The 14,158-nt window shown below is 44.8% G+C and overlaps 1 protein-coding gene across 5 annotated transcripts; it reads left to right on the top strand.

The window, feature by feature from the left end:
- Positions 1-775: 775 nt before the first annotated feature.
- Positions 776-13,923, top strand: pex5 (peroxisomal biogenesis factor 5). 5 transcript variants are annotated; one of them, XM_064309588.1, is made up of 17 exons: positions 776-1,035; positions 3,116-3,304; positions 3,589-3,627; positions 3,867-3,984; positions 4,810-4,956; positions 5,480-5,570; positions 5,969-6,059; positions 6,340-6,462; positions 7,240-7,353; positions 7,933-8,016; positions 9,786-9,905; positions 10,092-10,235; positions 10,376-10,446; positions 10,863-11,084; positions 11,867-12,032; positions 12,400-12,557; positions 13,131-13,923. In XM_064309588.1, exons 2-17 carry the CDS (start codon positions 3,191-3,193, stop codon positions 13,375-13,377), a joined length of 2,049 nt encoding a protein of 682 aa, XP_064165658.1. In that variant the 5' UTR covers positions 776-1,035; positions 3,116-3,190; the 3' UTR covers positions 13,378-13,923. The 5 variants fall into 5 exon arrangements, with proteins under 5 accessions (XP_064165658.1, XP_064165675.1, XP_064165684.1 ...); XM_064309605.1 differs by having other exon boundaries at positions 776-1,028; XM_064309597.1 differs by lacking the exon at positions 776-1,035 and adding an exon at positions 1,211-1,542.
- The last annotated feature ends 235 nt before the right edge of the window (positions 13,924-14,158 follow it).

A 14,158-nucleotide genomic window follows, 5' to 3' on the forward strand; every position in this document is an offset into this window, starting at 1 on the left:
TTACCTTACCTTACCAATGACTGCTTTTAAGCAAGTTGATCAAAAAACTGTGCATACGATTACATTATCTACCACTAAACCATGCTTGAAACAAGACCAGGTCAAAACCTAGTATATGGCTGGACCTAACACACGTGATCCTGCCAACCAATGGTGTAACTTCATCACTCACTCAGTCACTCAATCACAGACATTCGCGTTTGTTTGGCTGGCCCCGCTAACTATACTGTTATATTCAGAATTAACTTAGACGTAAACCAGAACAGTGTACTGTTGTGGCAAACTGACAGTAAGTTAATGTGTCAAACACATTTACACTGGAGAAAAGGAAGGCCGACAGAAGTCCAGGGCTTTAACCTTTGAGCTAATAATATACTGCGTCGTTTATGCAACTACGCAAATCTTGTCGCACTTCCAAAGTTAGACCCCCAATTTTCCACGTCCCATATGTCCCAAGGACATGTCGCAAACCCACACAGATTCCAGCATGGAGCTGTTACGCCAATAACGTTGAGTTAATATTTACACTAGCTAATGTAGCTAACTATGTAGCTCTGCAACGTGAACTGTGCGTTCGCAAGCATTGTTGCACAGATTATTACATTTTAATGCACTGACAGTGAACACTGGTGGTAAAATAAGCATATCTATATAAACCGCTGAACAAAAATAAATCTGCACAGTCTGATATCTGTGAACAAAGACCCTAGACCAATACGGTCTGGCGTCAGACGCAGACTAAGAGGTCGATCCTCTACGCAAATTGCGTATATTCAATCGTTTCCATATTTTCATGTGATAGTTACCACGCGCAAGTATCGTCTCTGAATACTATGAAAGGATTAGCTAGTTAGCCAGCTAGCTAAGTGACTCTGTCTTGTAGTTTATGTGGAGCTGGCTATCGAGAGCGTTAAGAAAATAAAGACAGGCAGACAGAGACTCAGAAAAAGACGCCCTGTTGGAGATTATATCTAGATATAGGTAGCTAGTTGCTGAGACAGAGGAAAGAGACAAGGATTGTCGACAGTGTGAGTGGTGAGTTGTGTTTAGCTAGATAACGTTAGCTAACGTTCATGTAATTTAGCTAAATAGACTATAGCTACACCAGATAACTACCTACACGTTTGCTTTCAATTTTTTTCTCTTTCTACATGTCATGGTTGAACAAGCTAGCTAGCTAGTTAGTTAACTGTTAGCAAGTTAATCAGTCTCATATTGCTGGTTAGCTTGCCATGCATGTGTGGAGTGTGTAACTAAGCAGTTAGCTAGCTGGTTAGTTTGCCAACGTTTGTCCCAGATAGTTGGCTAGCTAGATAGTTCGTTCAGGCACTTAGCATTTGTCTAACGTTAATTGATAAAGACAGTTAGTTGCATGTAGCTGGCTAGCAAGCGACATTTTTTATGGGACGTCATGCTAGATTTAGCTGTCAATATGGAAGCAAAAGCAATTGCCGGCTAACTTGCTACCTAACGCTGTAGCTAACGTAGACTAATGTGTTAAGCGCAAAACATATTTCCTACGGACAGTGGCAAGAGTGCTTGGTGAGCTTGCTAGCTAGACAGGTTTCGTGTTTGAGCTGTTTCTAAATACCAATCGTAACTCACTGTTTTTGTCAGAACACAGAACCAGAATGATACAAGACGACAATCTGGTTTTTGAGTTGACCCAACTGAAGAGGTCATTTCTGAAACGAATGATCTGTCTGTTACCTCTCTGCAATTGTGTTGTCTAATCGCAGAATGCGACGCACATATCTACGTATAGGCTATTGTTTCATTAGCTAATCAGAAATCTGGCACTTCTGGTGAAGTACAACTTTTACCAAAGAGACTTTCCAGAAGTCACAGCATTGTACCCAAAATATGGTTTTTGTTCAAGTTATGCATTATAAAAATTGACTTTTGATTGTTCACTACCTTCCGACTGTCAGTCATTAAGCCGTGCGGAATATGTTTTCTTTGACTAAAAGATTTGTGGTTTAAATATGAGTTTAGTTTAATGCATTACTTAATATTCCTGTAACATATCATTGCATTGTTTTGTAGACCAGACTTTGTGTCTGTGCTGGATAAAAGTGTCAGTAATTGTAATTGATTAATGAAGAGTAGTCACATTTGTTAGGGAACTGACATTGCAGCCCATTACACAATTATAAGGTTCTTTACTGTGTTGTGTTTCTAATGTAGTTCAGTGCAGTTTACACTACGGTTGCACCTTACTTTTCCACTGTCAGTCAGTAAGAAGTGGTAATTCTTCTGAGTGAGATGCACCAGTGGGATTAAGGAGCTAGCCAGCTAGCTTTTGGAAAAGGAAATGCTTTAAACTGGATGAAATTTGATTAGGCAAAAGCTTGAGTTCTTTCAAAATATTTACTAAAGTTAGCTGGCTAGCTCCTAAATCCCACTTCCCAATGTGAAGCCTGTCTCCTCAAGCTATGCGGTCTGCCCGATTAGTGCTGATCGTGCCTTTTTTAACATCATTTCATATCCTGTGTAATAATTTAGAAAACCAGAATGTGTCCATGACCACAGGATTCATTTCAGGTCTAGCACGTTAGGCCTATTTTGCAGGCAGAATTCCTGTGTTCTCTTTTGTGTGTGCGCGTGTGTGTGAACCGCCCGTTTTTGAACCGCCTGTTGTTGTGCCCTTGCAGCCCTGTGTGTAGATGCTTAACATCGCAGTGGTATAGTATAGTCTGAATATATGTTGATAATAATCTGCCACGTTATTAATATCTTTGCATTGTCTTAACCTAGCTGTGTGCTTGTTTCCAGGATTACTCTGTCATTAAAGTTCTGTTGGTTTTTTATTCTGGATTGCAGGCTATGTTCTTTGGGTTGTTTTTCTTTTATCCTTTCCAGGTGTTTGTCTGTTCTACTCTATCTCCGCTGTCACTTTCTGTCACTGTTCATGTGTTTTTCATTTGCCTCTGAATTTTATATGCCCCTAGATGGTTGCAACAAAGTCACCCGGAAATGAATTCAGTTCAATAAAACCATCTGAAATCCCTTCATAAAAACCGTTACCTAGATGGTTGTTACAAGTCACCAGGAAATTATTCAGTAAAACCATCTGTTCAGTAAATATGGTTTCTCTCATGTTTTGTCTTAAAAGTTCCACATTTTGATTGGCTCGCCCCACGGACCAGTCTGAGCTCTGCCCTGGGATTTGGTATTGCCCTGTGTTGCCATGGCGATGCGGGAGCTTGTGGAGGCGGAGTGTGGGGCAGCCAATCCTCTCATGAAGCTTACCAATCAAATGACTCAAGAGGGTGGGGCTTGGAGGCATCGGGCATCACCTGCTGTAAGTATTCCAACTTTACAACCTTCTTATTATTATTATTATTAACCTTATTTTTATTTTGTTGCATCCTTCCTATCTCAATGCAAGTTGTGGATATGTTGCACTTATTTATGCTTCCTCCATGAATTTGACAAATGTCACCACAGTTACTATGCTGCTAAAATATGTCAATAATATTTTATTGACCTAGTATTCTAGAAACCATTGTGTCTTGAATTGAACTTTATTAATCCACACAGGGGGAAGTCATCATAATAGCTCCTGTTTGCCTTCTTTTTTCATAGATACCCCCCACTCCAATTGAGATTGCTACTGAGGAGGAGGTCAGTATATTAATAGTGTATTCTTTCAATGAAAGTCCTCTAACATGCCTTGGATTAACTTGATAACTAGATAATGCAATCTTAGCCTGCGATTCTGTCACACGACTCTGCAACATGGCTGCCAGAACGGACGCGGTGCTGAAAACTGGACTGATACTTACGCGGTTGTTCTCCGAGCCGATTGTACTGGCGCGCTGACGGTAACCGTGCGCCCCTCCCTGTGCCGTTTCAATGCCCAGTTGGTGAGCGAGTTCCTGCAGGCCCCCCCGAGGCCCCCGCACAGCTTCGACATGGGCCAGCTGCTGGAGGAGATGCAGCAGATAGACCAGCAGAGCTACAGGCAGGCGCCACAGAGAGGTGCGCCTCCGCTTTGTCACAGGCCTGCACCCCGCTCACTTGTGCTTTCTGTTCACCGTTTACCTCCTTACACTGCTTTTACACCACCGTTTACCTCCTTACACTGATTTTACACCACCGTTTACCTCCTTACACTGATTTTACACCACCGTTTACCTCCTTACACTGATTTTACATCACCGTTTACCTCCTTACACTGATTTTACACACCGTTACCTCCTTACAGTGATTTACACCACGCTTTACCTCACACTGCTTGTAAACCACCGTTACTCCTTACACTGATTTTACACCACCGTTACTCCTTACCTGTTTTTAACCACCGTTTACCTCCTTACACTGATTTTACACCACCGTTTACCTCCTTACACTGATTTTACACCACCGTTTACCTCCTTACACTGATTTTACACCACCGTTTACCTCCTTACACTGCTTTTACACCACCGTTTACCTCCTTACACCACCGTTTACCTCCTTACACTGCTTTTACACCACCGTTTACCTCCTTACACTGATTTTACACCACCTTTTACCTCCTTACACCACCGTTTACCTCCTTACACTGCTTTTACACCACCTTTTACCTCCTTACACCACCGTTTACCTCCTTACACTGATTTTACACCACCGTTTACCTCCTTACACTGCTTTTACACCACCTTTTACCTCCTTACACCACCGTTTACCTCCTTACACTGCTTTTACACCACCGTTTACCTCCTTACACTGATTTTACACCACCTTTTACCTCCTTACACCACCGTTTACCTCCTTACACCACCTTTTACACCCGCAGTGTGACGTTTACCGTTTTGTGATCAGCTCCAGGTGTGGCGGCTCTGGCGCTGTCGGGTGATTGGGCCGCGGAGTTTTTGTCTGCCCCAGAAACCACCTCTTCATCCGGACAGCTGGGGCTCGGTGATGCGGCCGACTCCGATTGGACCAGAGAGTTCATCACTGATGCAACAGGCATGGTCTCTTTGTTTTATTTGTTTATTTACAGGTATACTGTATGTTCTTGTTTTATTTATTTTAGACTCTATCTGGGCACACGCACTCACACTGGCCTCAACTACTGGGTTAAATCCTATTTGCTCTCATTTGTCACAGACAAACACTTTCTGTTGCTGGAATGATTATGTTACCTTGCAACATAGCTTGAGAATGAGCTGAAACTTTTTCTACAGTTCAGAGTACTATTGACATTTAAAAGTGCACTGTTCTTGCTGACTTGTTCAGTCATTGTGATCAGGTGAGTGTTTATCCACAGAGTCAAAGACTGGCTTGATTGTTTTGGTTCTGTAGGGAATCGACACACAAACCATCTGTGTGTGTGTGTGTGTGTGTGTGTGCACGTACGCATGTGTGCGCGTATGGGGGTTTGTGTACGTGTGTGTGTACATGGGTTTGTGTATGTGTGATTGTACGTATGTGTGTGTGTGTGTGTGTGTGTGTGTGTGCATCCTTTTGACTTTGTTGTCCTGTTTCTCAGACCCTGGCCGCTGGGCAGAGGAGTACCTGGAGCAGTCTGAGGAGAAGCTGTGGCTTGGGGACTTGGGCGAGAGGGAGCAAGACAGAGAATGGTGAGAGAAAGCGTTGACACGAAGGGAGGCAGAGTCAGAGCGAGAGGGACCAGGAGCATTAGCACAGGAGACAGGGAGGCCTTGAGGAAACTGAAAGGGAGGGTAGTGAGGGACCACACTGGCAGGGACTCCAGCCACTGTTTTCTGCCCTTGAATTTGACACTTTAGATTCTGAATCCTTCCTGATCTTGCATGCATACACTGATTGGGCCCCTTTTGCTTCTAGAATAATGTGAATACAGTGATTGGAATTCAGAATTATTTGGAGGGAAATGTGACACAGAAAGGATGGGGTTAAAAGTGATGGGAAGTTTTACTCCAGCTGAAAAGGCTTCAGGGCTGTTTTCTATTAAGCATCAGTCTTTTAAAGCTCCCTCTCACTCCTCTGAATCTCCCAGGACACAGGAGTATCTGCCAGGGGAGGAGCTAAAGCAGACAGCCAATGAGCTTCTCGCTAAGGTCGATGACCCCAAATTACAGAACACTGAAGTGAGTTCATTTTTCTTTTCATTGAGTTTGTGTATGTCTGTGGATTTCCATTTTGTCTCTGTGTGTGTTCATTTTCTCTCTGTGTGTATGTCCTTTTTGCATCTCTCTCTTCCCTACCTCTTCTGTATCTCCCATAGCGAGGCTTTCTTTTGAAGCTGTAGCCGTGCATACTCTGTTTGATGTGAAAACGAGTTCCAGAGATGTTTGTACGTCGATGTAGTTAGCCACTAGCTATAGTCGTGTAATTGCCGTTGTTGTGTTGTTGTTGTCTGTTGTGTAGTTCCTGCGGTTTATTAGGCAGATTGGCGAGGGAAGTGTGACAGTGGAGGACAGAGCAGGCAAACTGAACACAGATAGAGCTCAGGCCAAGGAGGCTCAGCACTGGGCCTCCAACATCAACCAGGTAGGACCCCAACTGCAAGGACGCACAAACGCAGAGTGCATCAGGAAACTGGAGCAATCTTTTCTTTCCATTTTGGCTCAGGTTCCTCCATTTTGGCTCAGCAAAATCATTTTCATAAAACTAGCATGCTGATTTGTGCGACAGGTTACGCACTAAGCCAGTTTAACAGAAAACCCACTAGCCAGCCAGTGACACAATTTCACTTGGCTAATCCAGCAAACTGGAAAACTGAAACCCATTATTAGGTTCTAAGGTATCAGTAGACATATCTTGAAACTGACAAGATTATTTAATTGTTCCAGCTGGATACCAGTTGAGTGCTTGTATTTCTGTGCATTAATGTAGTCTTGCTCATACAGTGATACAATGCCTCGGTAAGCTAATGGCAAACCACAGAGTCATTCTCCAGAGAGGAAATGGTTTAACTGATACTAAGGCTGTTGCTGCATAAAGCGAGGAGAATGGTGAAATGACTTTCCCAGTATTACAGCTTGGCTTCCTCAGTGCTGTGGAGCCCTTCAGTGAGCGGGCCAATAGTAGAACCTCTTCTTTTGCTTTTTTTTAAATGTGATTGCTGCTCAACTGTATCTAACCAACAGAGTGGCCCTTCTCATTTGTCCTGCATCCAATTTCCCCCCTTTATCTCATTTTTCGACCCCCTCCATCCTTACTAAATCCACCCATCCACTACCTGTGCCAACCTCACCCCGGCCATGTAATGATCCTTCCACACACTCCCAAAATGCACCCTCCCCTCCCTCACCACTGCTACTAAAGTTCCTGGAAAAGACTCAGGGGGGGCCTGTGCAAGTGGAAACTCAGGAGGGCAGAGAGAAGAGTGACAAAATTAAGGCTAATCATGCACAGCAGTGGGCTACTGTCCTCAGGCAGGTAGGACGCCCCCTGCTGGGCACTGTGATTTAGCAGCTTGTGAGTAGTGTTATTATTATTATTTGAAAAAAAAATGTTTTTTTTTTGTTTTGCATTGTCATGTGTACCTCCTGAAAGCACAGTTTGTTTGATAGAGCTTTTGGTAGAGCTTTTTATGTGCTTGTACATTTTCATTATTTGCTTTTTTTTTTATTTCGCCTTTGCTTTCAAAGATACGCTGGTGCAAAGATTGTCTGCACTAACTGCAGTGTTATAGCAGTCGCTTAACAGAATGGCAATAACCATAGTGCCCCTTTCAGTAAAGCTTGTTTAGACCAGGTGTAGACCATGTAGACCACCCGCCACGTGTAGGTAGAAAGGAAGGAAGGGAAAGAAGGAGAGAGTCTCAGGTTCTCTGTGGTCGGCCCCTCCCCCTTTCATCCACCCCCCATACCTCTCTCCCTCTGTTTCTCTGTGAGTTTACTGTCAAAGGATGTTTGTGTTGTGTCACTGTGTGTGTGTGTGTGTGCGAGCGCGCGCGCGCACTTGCAATGCATTAAAAAAGTAGCCTCTGTCACCCCTTTTCCATTTGTTCCCCAGGTATCAGCAGAGTCTGTGGAATCATGGGTAGATGAGTTCACAACCTCAGGACCAGATTTCCAGCAGGCCAAAGCTGCTGTGGAGGTGAGACAAAGACGGAAAAAGGATGGGTCATTTTTAACTTCATGATTGAAGCCGGTTAGTGCACTGAGTGGGAGGAAAGAAAGTGGAATTTTACAATTTAGCCATTTGACGGACATTTTGGCCAACTTGACTTGGAAGAATGCGTTTAACATGGTAAGCAAACCTCCGAGTAGACCTATATATAGGCAAAGTTACGGCGAAGGAAGCACAGTCAATAAAATAAATAGAGAAGAATTGTTTCACAATTAACACTGAATGTTAAATTGTGAAAAGGTGGATGCTTGAAGAGACAGGACAGACAGCTGGAAAGAGGAGGCTGAACAGAGAGGCCAGGTTGGAGGGTGTTGTGTAGTCTACTAATGTGACTGAGTAGCACGGTCTCAGTGGAGTGGCCAGGCCTGAAGCCCACGTTGCTGGGGTTGAGGATGTTGTTCTGCCGGGGGTGGAGAGAGCGTTGGCTGCAGACTGTGCTCTGGAGAATTTCAAATGAAGATGAGAGGAGGGAGACGGGTCTGTGTACGCTTGCTGGGTTCAGAGTGGTTCTGTTGAGTGGCGCAGGCCCTCTTAAGAGCAGTGGGAGCCATGCTGGTTAATAGAGCTGTTGATAGGAGGAAGAGGATGGAGTGACGTCCTCAGTGATTGACTGGGGGGGCGGGGGTGGGGTGGAATAGGGTTTTTTTCCCCAAGTGATCCCATTTTTCAACAACATATCAGGTCTTGCTTCAGTTCTGTGTTGGTATAGTAGGATTCTGTGTAGTGTATTTGCATTTTGTGAGCTGCACCTTATGGAAGGCTGCATAATGTCGCATATCTGGAGGGCAGGAAGCGGACGGCATTTAACTGCCCCGCACCCTTTCTTCCCCCACACCTGAGCGGTGCGGAATGACATTTGAATGGCATATTGCTGAAGGCCCTCGGGAGCAGGTGCATTTTGCATCTTGCATGAATGGCAACGAGCCCCAACAAACGGCAATCCAAACGGTCAGCCGGTCGCTCTTGCTGAATGAAAAAGAGCCCCCCTCCCCAAGGGGGCCTACCCCACCCATCCGGCGGCGGCTCGGTCAGGATTCGACAGCCGAACGCGCGCCCTGCTCTTTAGCATCAGAAGCCCCCTGCGGTTCTGCGTCGGTCACAAAAGCCGCATTTTTACCGATCGAAGGTGAAATAATGGTGGCTTTCTTGCACCCTACTTTTTGACGGACCTGTGGACTCGCCAGCACGTTTTTGGTGTTCATTTGATTCGAATGGGCGCTGTCTTAGTCCGTTTAGGCTCGGTCCTAAACGGACTAAGACTAAGACTGTTTCAGGACCTCGTTCAAAGATTGCACCCTAATCTGGAGACACTCAAAAGGGGGGAAAAAGCAACTGTGGAATTTGCTTGTTGAGACCTGGATGTGTATTTGGTATACACTGGATGTCAGCACAGGCGGGTGGTTTTTTAAAAATTTGGCAATGTACAACACGGGAACAGGAAGAGCTGGTAGCTTCTGCAAGTGCTGGAACATTTTGTGAAAAGGCTCAGTGCCAACAAGGCGAACAGAAAAAGGAAGGGGGCAGATCAGTGCACCCTTTCATAGGGAGCGGGAACATGAGTAAACACTTTTAAAATAAGTGATTTCGACATGGCCGTGTACTGTTTCTTTGTTTTTTTTTTTTGTTCATCCTTTTCAAAAAATTGAAATCCGTTAAACAAAAACTGTTAAAAATGACGCGGACGAGCGCTGAGGTTGCTGGGAACGCTGACTAACCCGGGCTTCCTTCCGCGCCAGAGCGACGTGGACTTCTGGGAAAAGCTGCAGCAGGAATGGGAGGAAATGGCCAAGCGAGACGCCGAGAGTCACCCCTGGCTGTCCGACTTCGACCAGCTGCTGAGCGGCTCCTATGACAAGGTACCTGCCCCTACCTGCTCCTGCTCTCAGGACGTCTCAGAGGTGTCTGCTGTCCCCAATCTCCATAGGCTCTCAGTCACCCTCCGTCCCTGGAGACTGTCTCTGCTGTTCACACCGGTGAGGCAGAGATTACTGAAAATGATAAAACTGTGCGCGTAAGATTTCTCCCTCTGCGGCCGTTGTCAGGGTTACCAGTTTGAGGAGGACAACCCGTACCTTTCGCACCAGGACCCCCTGAGCGAGGGGGTGCGGCGAATGGAGGCCGGGGACATACCAGGAGCGGTACGACTTTTCGAAAGCGCCGTGCAGAGGGAACCGGAAAACCAGCTGGTGAGACCAGGGCCCTGCTGTCCTTACTACTGTCTGTCCTGCTTTTCAACATGTTTGACTAATTCTACCTCTCTCTCTCTCTCTCTTCTTTCTCTTTATTTCTCTCCCACTCTCTGTACCTCTCGCTGTCTTTCTCTCAGGCGTGGCAGTATCTGGGAACTTGTCAGGCAGAAAACGAGCAGGAATTTGCTGCTATCAGCGCCCTCCGCAGGCAAGTATAGCAAACAGCAGCTGCGGTATCTGGTCTGAAGCCATAGACCGTATAAAAATAGTCTGAAGCCCATGAATTGCTGTTTGAGTTTCCATGTATTGAATGTGCACAATCGTTGGAGAGATTCTTACTCTGAGATCCCATGTAATGCTCATAAAACTTTCAAAGTTATACATTGTAAATCGTCCATAATGTGATTTCCATTTTTGTAATTGGAATACCGCTTATATTTGGACATGACTAAATTGTAATTGTAGCTGTAACTGTCAATGATAAAGCCTGATATAAAAACACAACAAACATGAAGAACAAATTCACATCTCCATTTGGGTGTTTATTTCCCATTTTATTTCTGGGGAGCCTTTTTGCAGCGAATCTCATTCTTCTCCTTTCCCTCATCTCTCTTCCTCTCTCAGGTGTATAGAGCTGAAGAATGACAACCTGACGGCCTTAATGGCGCTGTCCGTCAGCTTCACCAACGAATCGCTGCACAGGCAGGCCTGTGAGACTCTGCGTGATTGGCTGAAGCACAACCCCAAGTACCGGCACATACTGGAGCAGTCGGAACGAGAGAGAGAGACGGATGGCGGGAGGGAGAGGGAGAAGGAGAGGGAGAGGTTTGGATCGCTACTCCCTGAGTGAGTAATAACTGATTACATATGTAAAAAATAATTGCATCTCATTTGCATAAAGTATTTCATATGCAAATTAATTTGTACAGATTGACATCTACATGATGTAATGGTACCTCCAAAGAGGTACTCTATCACATTTGGGGTGGGGCCACAGTGGAATGCAGAAAGCATTTTTCAAAAGTTAGAGGGCGGCACCAAGATATTTTTTACCAGTCGATCTGTCAGCATGGATGAAGATGTTTAATTATAAAGTAGGCGTACAAATATGTTTACAGCTAAGGTGATCTAGGGTGTAATTACCCTTTAATCTACACCAGAAGTACATCTTTGATATTTCCTGTGCATCTGGTGTACTGTGCCCTGGTTCCCTTTAGTTCACTTATCTGGAGAGTGTAATCTCTGGGTGAAAGGTCATTGTAGTGCAGTGCTACAAAGTTTGGTGCAAGCATAAATGTGCAGAGGTTGCAATTTTGTAGGTGCCGTATGTTTTCCATAAACTGCTGCCGTTGGCTACAAAATGTGCAATTCTGACATAATATATTTAGGTGCATTGTATATTCATGTTTTGGTTGCATTTGATAGTTGGTGACTTTAATAAAGGTTAGCTTCTTCTAAAGTAAACCCCATTAAATATAGAACATGCCAGCTTCTTGCCATTACATTATTTTGTTTTTTCTGCCCTCTTTTTCTTTCTTTGTTTAATTTCTAGAACAAAATAAGTCTACCGGCGATGATTGGAATTTGCGTGAGAGACATTAACTCTCCTCTCCCTCTCTGTCCCCCAGGTCCCTGTTCACTGAGGTACAGTCTCTCTTCCTGAGCGCGGCGGCCTCTGACCCCGCCCGCGTGGACCCTCAGCTGCAGTGTGGCCTGGGGGTCCTGTTCAACCTGAGCGGGGAGTACGACAAGGCCGTGGACTGCTTCACTGCGGCCCTCTCCGTGACCCCACAGGCAAGCGTTTGCTTCTCTCTCTTTCACTTCCCTTTTATGTCTTAAGGATATAAAGACGATTATTGTCTTTGTGGGTGTTATTATCGATACATGGATCATTGATTTGCAAATTATGTTTTTCCTATGTTATCCCCTTGAGTGTCATTATGTTTCGTAATGTTTTGTAAACGTCTATGTTTAAATGTGCTTTGGTTCCTGTTTTGATTTAAAAAAAAAAAAAAAAAAAAAAGGAATATGTTTTTTAAAAAAAAATGTAAAATGTCTACTAAACCATTAAAGATACATTTTATGTCTTAAGGAGTGGCAGTTAGTATACAGCTATTAGGCCTCCACCCCCTTGTGATTTCTCCTCCCTGTCTCACTTTAGGATTATCTGTTGTGGAACAAGCTCGGTGCCACCCTGGCGAATGGAAGCCGGTCAGAGGAGGCTGTCGCCGCCTACAGGAGGGCTCTGGAACTGCAGCCCGGCTTCGTCCGCAGCCGATACAACCTGGGCATCAGCTGTGTTAACTTGGGTGCTCACCGGTGAGAGACGGCGATCTATTCATCGAAAGAATGAAGATTCTTAATCTTCTCATGTTTAGTAAAAAAAATAAAAGACTAAAGGGGTATTATGGAGCTTTTTAAATTCATAAAATGGTTTAACAAAAGTAGACTACAAACGAATGTGCACGTTAAATTCTGTCAAGGGACATGGGTGTAATTTGCAGAGGGAAATTCCACACAGATATCAGGAAGTATTTTTTTTTAATTTTTTTACACAGAGTCACCGCTTGCCATTATAGCAGAGGCAGACACCCTCAGGGTATTCAAGTCTGATCTTGACGCGGTGCTGGATGCTCGCTAGCTGTAGAGGATAGACGAGCTCAGACTGGCTGAATGACCTGCTCTCGTTATCGCATAGTCTTATGTTCTAATCATTTTTACAGTACACAGTGCCATTACCACAAGGTCACCTGGTAAATGGAGTTACTAGCCAAGCTTTATTTTGTAATTATATACCTAATATAAGTATACCTAATATCTAACAGTGCCTGATATCTCACAATATCAGAACATTGACTCCTCCTGTGTTCTCTCCATGTGCGCGTGTCACAGAGAGGCAGTGGAGCACTTCCTGGAGGCCTTATCTCTGCAGAGGCAAGCGGCCGGGGAGGGCGAGGGCGGCGCCGGGCGGGGAGCAGGAGCCGCGGCCACCATGATGTCCGACAACATCTGGTCCACGCTGCGGATGGCGCTGAGCATGATGGGAGAAAGCTCGCTGTACGTGGCCGCCGACCGCCGCGACCTGGACACTCTGCTGGCGCACTTCTCGCGAGGGGAGGGGGAGGGAGGGGCGGACTGAGACCGGCCAGGGGCCGGGGGAGGGAGGGCAATAGAGTGCGAGTGTATGATGAAGAGTGGAGGAAAGGACAGGTGCTTGGGGGAGAGAGAGAGAGTGGATGCGAGGCAGCGAGACATTGATTGAATTGCTGTAACCGCTGACTTAATCACTAAATGAAGAAGAGATCAACTGGCGCTTTCGCAGACTGGCTGAGCCCTGTCTGCTTATCGACGCAGCGGACCCACACCAGGACATCAGTCACCAGCGTTGGCGGCTGCTAGCTGAAATGGGAGGATGAGTTGCGAGGCATCGGGATGAAAGAGAAAAACTTGAGTGATGATGGAAGATATCGTGTCATAACGAGAGGGAGTGTGCACTTCCTCCCTTGTGCTCTGTTATTTACAAAAATTGCTGAAGTTGTAAAATAATTTGCCGAATTGTAAATGCTTCCTGCTATAATTGTGTATTGTACCATAATTATTGTACTATTATTGTTTTCAGTCGTAATGCCAACTGTATGGATGATTACTATAATCTAAAGCAATAAAGCTTCAATTTAAAACTAAAGGTTTTATAATTGGTTATACCTGAAACTATTGAAATGACTGGTTTCAGTTTTATATGTGCATTGCAAAGGTGGCAAAGTTACAAAATCCTATTTGGAATGGATGAAATCTGGTATTGTTTGAAAGAATATAAGGTGTAGCAATTTTTACTTTCTGTATGTTGCCATGTTATTACGGAGGTCTCCAATGAGTACTTAAATCTGAGAGAAATTCGAATGCTTATAATGGCGATCGGG

This window comes from Anguilla rostrata, chromosome 1 (assembly GCF_018555375.3).
Source record: "Anguilla rostrata isolate EN2019 chromosome 1, ASM1855537v3, whole genome shotgun sequence".
In the NCBI taxonomy this organism is placed as follows: domain Eukaryota; kingdom Metazoa; phylum Chordata; class Actinopteri; order Anguilliformes; family Anguillidae; genus Anguilla; species Anguilla rostrata.

Coding starts and splice junctions, on each gene's coding strand:
- pex5 (XM_064309588.1), top strand. CDS start 3,191: ATGGCGATGCGGGAGCTTGTGGAGGCGGAGTGTGGGGCAGCCAATCCT. Junction 9,906..10,091: donor TGAGCGGCTCCTATGACAAG/GTACCTGCCCCT, acceptor GGCCGTTGTCAG/GGTTACCAGTTTGAGGAGGA. Junction 10,236..10,375: donor GGGAACCGGAAAACCAGCTG/GTGAGACCAGGG, acceptor TCTTTCTCTCAG/GCGTGGCAGTATCTGGGAAC.